The sequence below is a fragment of the Pagrus pagrus genome (assembly GCF_965226575.1).
Source record: "Pagrus pagrus genome assembly, chromosome: 15".
Lineage (NCBI taxonomy): Eukaryota > Metazoa > Chordata > Actinopteri > Spariformes > Sparidae > Pagrus > Pagrus pagrus.
Genome location: NC_140199.1, coordinates 18,216,215 through 18,223,060, shown reverse-complemented (window position 1 = coordinate 18,223,060; position 6,846 = coordinate 18,216,215). Strand labels below are relative to the sequence as shown.

The 6,846-nt window shown below is 38.3% G+C and overlaps 1 protein-coding gene across 1 annotated transcript; it reads left to right on the top strand.

Moving 5' to 3' along the window:
* Nucleotides 1-6,491, top strand: LOC311270209 (interferon-induced, double-stranded RNA-activated protein kinase-like; the record flags this gene model as incomplete). The annotated part of the gene is made up of 14 exons (XM_084374953.1): nt 1-107; nt 1,291-1,420; nt 1,535-1,591; nt 1,804-1,871; nt 1,977-2,061; nt 2,576-2,610; nt 2,706-2,796; nt 3,057-3,322; nt 3,392-3,520; nt 3,611-3,812; nt 3,904-4,047; nt 5,380-5,481; nt 5,689-5,751; nt 5,839-6,491. 14 exons carry the CDS (start codon nt 1-3, stop codon nt 5,968-5,970), a joined length of 1,611 nt encoding a protein of 536 aa, XP_084231079.1. The 3' UTR covers nt 5,971-6,491.
* Between the last annotated feature and the right edge of the window lie 355 nt (nt 6,492-6,846).

The window sequence follows — 6,846 nt, the reverse complement described above, 5'->3', positions numbered from 1 at the left end:
ATGGACGAAAGAAACTGGATAGATAAACTAAATAATCATAAATGTAAAACACGCAGTGAGCTGCACTATGAGGACCTCGGCTCTGTTGGCCCTGAACATGACCAAACGTGAGTAGATTCACTACCTGCGGTTTCTACATGTCAAGGGATTGTTTTGTTTTTAGCTGGCTTTTTTTTATTCTTGTACTAAAAACCACATGGAAATTGCTTAAGGCATCTTAAAGTTCAGCTAATAGGGTGTTGCATGTATGAGTCTTAAAACCCGGAATTGAGGAAGCATTTGTAAACTTCCAGCACCCTTTTCTCAAAGTCAGGGGTTTATGAATGGGTTTTCAGTTAAATACCCAAAATAAGGTTTGTAGTTGACACACGTGTTGTTCGATGACATAGTAGGCTACATGTTATAACCCCACGTTTAAACGAGTCGGGGACATTAGACGTGATGATGAACCTGCCTCCCGCCCTGACGGGAGATGAATGACGAAACACGACAGCAACCGTGTTTCCAGATCCCCGTAGAGAAAGAAGCAAACTTATTTTTTATTTTATTTTTTAACTCTATTTACACATTGCAATTTACAGCAGGTAACACGACAAATGGCTATACCTTTTGTTTTTTACTGTACAGAGCCTTTTCATAAATACTGGACCTTGTCATTTTACATTTTTCTTTTATCTCTGAGGAAATTGAACAAAACCAACTGGCCAACAAAAAAATAATGAATGAAAATGAAAGTCATTACATATACTGAACTGACATTCTTGGGTTAACAGTAGAGTTGATCTCAACTACGCTGTGAAGTTTCCCGACTGCAGCAAAGTTAATCTGTGCCAGCAGCATAAAGTTAAGAGGGAACCAACCCTCTTATTGCAACTCGACCTACATCTTGATCGCAGCCACATACCTGCGACTACCAGTATTTGTATGTGACTTAACAGAAAAAACAAGCCTAAAGTCACCAATAATAAGCACATTTGGTAACCCTGGAGAGCAGCCTTCAGGGAAGTCTTTTCCCCCTTATTGGACATCAGTTATTGATTGTACGCTGCAGGTGATCGGACTGATATGATACCAGTACCTTAAAATTGTACGTTTGTACAGTGTTTGAATAAATGTACGGTGTCACAGTTTCAGCCTTTGAATTGTACAAGAGTTTAGATCGTGAATAACCTGGAGGAGTCCCACAGCTGACACAACATGAATGATTGTTACCCCTTACAAGCTAATTGTGCAGATTCATGTAATATATTGTACCTTACCTGTATAACATATACGATTAATCCTCTACAGATTCACCCAGAGGGCAGTCCTGAATGGTAAAGTGTATCCGGAAGGTGTTGGGAAGACCAAGAAGGAAGCCAAGCGTAATGCAGCTAAAAATGCCCTGCAGTGCTTGCTGGGGAGCAAACCTCAGGACTCAGTAAGATCATAGTTCCTCTTTGCTTGACTCGAGCATGTTAGATAGTAGGTGTTTAAAAGTTAAGAACCATTTCATGGCATGTATCTCCTTGATATATTTGTATCCTCTTGACAGACAGCTTCCACTGCACCTTTTCATCAGAAGCATGACGCAGCCAAGCTCAATCATAAGGTACGTTAGAGTGAAACTACATAAGTAAGTAGTAATACACTAGTTTAATTTGGCTTAATTGTTGCCCCAGAACACTCATGCTATGCTGACTAATATGAATTAGTCAAATTTACTCGGTTATAAACAATATGTTCCTCTTACTCCTTATAATTAAGTCTTAAGATGCACTACTAACAGTTAAACATAATCAACTCATGCTTTTTGTTTTTAAGACATGGGATGGGAAACACATTTCATCAAGTCAACAAGAGGAGGAATTTAATCACAATGTGTTTGGCTGGTGAGCATTAACAGTGACAACAAATGGTTTCAACTGATTGTTTTGATTTTGTTTGGTTGTTAAAGGTTTAACAGAGTCTGTTTTGTCTCTGTGTTATTTTGATAGGACAAAGCTCTCGAGTGTGAGAACTACAGATGAAGGTTTTACAGAGCCTCTAATGGTTTTGGAGAGGCAAATGGAGGACAGCGAGGTATTTGATATTTTCTACTCCTTTATAATCATCAAATATACACTATGTTGACAGCTTATAAGATACACATAAGTAAGACTAACGCAATCTAATACAACAGTCCGGCACAAGTCCTATCTTCACAAAAGTTATGATGTTCAGTTTTTGTTGAAACTGTTTTTAACAAGCGTTTCTGTAATTTAGCCTCAATATAACACAATACTATTCAACAGATCTAAAAACTACATCCTACATAATGATCATTAAGTTGAATCAACACCTCTCTAAAACATTATAACTTTCATGAAGGTAGAATATCATATGATTTATATTTTGTATCTGTGTGTTGTTTGTTACTTTTGAGCCACCATGTCAATAAAAGATTTCATCAGGCAGTTAGTGATATTTCCTAATACTAACGGGTGTCAGCAGATCTCAGCTCTGGCTACTTTTGAATGAAATGGTTCCACTGAGGTGAAATTTACATTGAATAATTATGTCTAACATTATGTCAAACACTTTATGTGCATTTTAGGCACCTGTCCGATCCACAGCACATTCAGCTACATGGTGAGGCACTTGCAGAGTTGTCATTAGTAGGATAGTAAACCACTGAGTGAAACACTCAGAAAGCTGTACTCATGTCCCTCATTCTTTTTCCCTAGGGAGTCCACTGACTACTTATCACAAGGCTCGCCAATGGACACACGTAGCTCAGGATTTTTCACTGATCCATCATTCAATTGGAAGATTCAGGTTTGTACTTAAAAACTGTTTGTTTAAAAACTGTGATAGTCAATGAAAAAATCGCTCTTATATTCTTCTGACTCTGTATGTGGAGAGAACAGAATGGTAGCAGTGGTACAAGAGCAAGAAAGTTTATTCCCAAAGACAATATACTACTTGGCTGTTTTGACGTGGCAGATGACACGTTGTATGTTGTAGTTCTTAAAAAGTACACAATTTAATAATCTTAACAAGGTTTAATATTTATAATCTATTTTATTATTCTCAAGGGTTCCTTTGGAGAAGAGAGTGTAGGAAGGAATCTGAACGAGACATCCACCAAGTCAAGGTATGAAAAGAAATTGCAATATACAGTTGCATGCATGTTTTATACTAACATGGTCTTAAATCTCTCTTCCAGCGATAATCTGGGCAAGTTTGCTTCAGAATTTGAGCCTATGGAGTGTCTTGGCAGTGGAGCATTTGGTTGTGTTCACAAAGCAAGAGATAAGGAGCTGGACAAGTATTACGCTGTAAAGATTGTTCGCTGGGCAGAGTAAGTATGCAGTAGTATGTGCATTATTTGTGCAAGTACTATGTTAACTGAATAATTTTCTTCAATCAGGAAATCTCTTCGAGAGGTGAGGGCATTATCAGACCTCCACCATCGTAATATCGTTAGATACTACACATTTTGGACTCAGGATTCAGGATATCAATGGGGCCTTTTAGTTGGTAGTTCCAGCTCTTCCAAGTAAGTCTCATGCACTTATGTTAACTTTTAACATTTTATTTCAAGGTGAAGGTGATTAATTGTATCATTTCTCTTGACTTACGTTCATAGGTCTTCTATCAGTATTTCATCGACAAAGTACCTCTACATTCAGATGGAGCTGTGTGACACCAAAACACTCAGAGTGTGGATTGATGAGAAGAACACTCAGCGAGCCTCCAAGAGAAGAGAAGATGCTCTAACTTTTGCTCAGCAAATAGTCAGAGGAGTCGAGTACATTCACTCCAAGAATCTCATCCACAGAGACCTGAAGGTGAGATGAAGTGAATATAATCATTCATTACATTGATCACCAGCCATGAATAAAGCTACATGTATGTTTGTTTGTTTTCCCCCATGGTTAGCCTGCCAACATCATGTTCGGTCAAGATGGGGAAGTGAAGATCGGAGACTTTGGCCTGGTCACTGCTGAGAATGACGACGATGCTGAAACCCCAATCGTGAGGACGGCGTACAAAGGAACCCCCTCTTACATGGCTCCTGAGCAGGTGAGATGGTCTATACTGACATGTAATAATACAGAAGAATCTACAATAAATATCTGTTGCCAAAGGGAGACATTAAAGGTACCCTGTTGAGATTTTTAACCAGTAGTTTCATTTAGAGGTGGGTGCAATTCATCGATGTGGCGATGCATCGCGATGCGTCACGTGACGATTCGGCATCGATTAATTAACGTCAATGCTTTGCTAGGTCCGCGCATTTAGACAGAAGGTGGCAAATTGGCGGTCTGTTTTGGTCCGCCAATTTGACGCCTCTGAGGGTACACTGCCGCCTCCATTGCTATCTAAATCCGAGGCGTCAATGTGCCGGCAATTGCGGGACATGGGCGGAGGTGTCGATAACGTGCACTGCGGATGTCAAGATGAGCAACTGGAAAGCCGCTGAGATCCGGGAGATGCTACCGTCTCCTCGGTCTCTGTAGCTGACAGCTAGCGGACACAACCAAACAGCTAGTAGCTGCTGACTGTCAGCTGTTGTGTAGCGGCAAGCTACGAACGGTCACTACTTTCAAATTAAAAGCCCCCTGCTAAGAACCCAGTTCTAAAATCCAATGGGGTGCAATGTAAAGCTCTTATTTTGAAGACAACTTTGTTGTCACTGATCACTGCCCAACTTCGTGCTTCACGCCACGTCACGTCACATGTTTACGCCTCATTAAATCCAGGGCTTGACTGTTTTCAGTGTTTTCCGCCACTAGAGGGGGCTCTCCTGCAAGTGGAGCTTTCCCTGGTCAAAGTTAAGTAGGTCAAAGTGCAAATGTTTACATAGTCATAAAATAAAATATTTTGTGTCTTTGAAAAATACAAGTCAAATGTTCAAAAAACCTTGTTATTTACTTTATGAGTGTAGTTTTAGAGGAACTGAGTTAATTGATAGGCTATTTATTTACAAATATAGCGACAGATGAAGACAAAATCAATCTTGTATGGAAAAAAGCATTAAAAATTGCAATAATCGAAGAATCGTGGCCAATAATCGAATCGAAGCTCCCATAATCGAAATCGAATCGAATCGTGAGGTACCCTTGTTGGAACACCCCTAGTTTCATTTGTGGTGCTCACAGCATAGGATACATAATTTATTATGATTGATTGCTACTTCAAAGAGAAAGAAAAATTAAGTTATGGTCTGTTTTGTGGTTTTTAGTATAGATTTAATGTACTATAATATGTTTGTTTGTACAGACATAACATCTGTAGACACCAGAATGGCTTCATGAACTACTGGATTATTTGCAAACAGTGCCTTGTTATTTTTAATATAAGAGGAGACAATAAGTTGCCTTTTGTTAATACTGTGTTCTTGTTTTACAACAGAAGAACCAGAACACTTATGACCACAAAGTTGATATATTCGCCATGGGGCTGATATTCTTTGAACTTTTTTGGAAAATGTCTTCTGGTCATGAAAGGCAAACGGTGAGTTGTTCAGTCACAATCCAAAACTGTATCTAGTGTGTATTTATCAGTAGTTAATAACCTGCAATGTGTATTCTTTTTAACTCATTGTCAAAAGCATTTTTTAAAAGCAAATATCTTATAATTATGTAAATTAAACTAAGCATTGTTTAAATGATCGTGTGTGTCAAGCCAGTGACAAGGTCTCTTTCTTTTTTGTCACTGCAGGTTTGGACCAACGTCAGAACACAGAACTTTCCTGACAGGTTCACTCGCAATTTTGCTCAAGAGGTATATTAATTTGTGCATTTTGTCAGTGGGGTTGCAATATGGATAAATTGTCAGTATGTTTATGTTTTTTGTTTGTTTTTCCTGCAGTACATCATAATCAGGTCAATGCTGTGTGCCAAACCAGAACAACGACCTGAAGCAAGTCAGCTCAGGACAGACTTGGAGGAGTGCACTTCCAGACTGAAAACTCAGCAGGACAGAGGCAGCCAGTCTTATTGATTATCCAAAGGGCCATCTTTGTAAATCATGTACTTCAGAGGATGTTGTTGAGTCTACAGATTGTAAGGCCCACTGAGGCAATGTGATCTTTTGATTTGAACTAGCTAAGGTCTGCTAAAGTTAGCAGCAGTAAGTGGTCACTCTGGTGTTATACTGACCCCCATTTGTTTCCAGTGTGGATATGACAAGTGGCCGATTCTTCATATTGCACCTCTTAAGCAGCTTAAATTGGTTGTCTGACCAGCTTGTACTTGCAGTATGGTTTTTCATGCAAATTACAGGAGCTTTAATTTCTTGTACTGATTCATCTATTTACATGTCATTTAACGTATGAACGAATAATGATAATACTCCTTCCACAGTAGAGCTAAAACCATGGGGGAAAATATTTACAAGCTTATTTTAGAGTACAGTCATTACAAAAGTATCCTACATGTTTTTCAGTGTATTTGAAACATACAATATGAGTACAATACTGTGCAGATATATTTTCAGCCAATGTCAACTTTTGATAAGTTTAAACCATGTAACTGAATTTGACATTACAGCAGTAATGTACTATTTCAAGGACAAGTCTATATGAAATAATGTATGTTTTGTTTTTTCTAAAAAATAAACAACTTTTATGGCTTGAAATGTTTAAAATGTTTATTTGCAAAAATTGCCTCTTGAGACATTAGTGGCAGTTTGTTCACGTAATTAGTATTTGAATACACCACAAGAGGGCAGTCTTGTCTTCTTAATTTTCATTTATATCACACAATTCTCTCTTTCCCAAGATGATTTTTCTGACTGTTGTGTTTTGATGTTTGATTAATGAGAGAAACGAGAGAAATAGAGACAACATAACTTGTTTTTCTGATGAGAGAAACAACA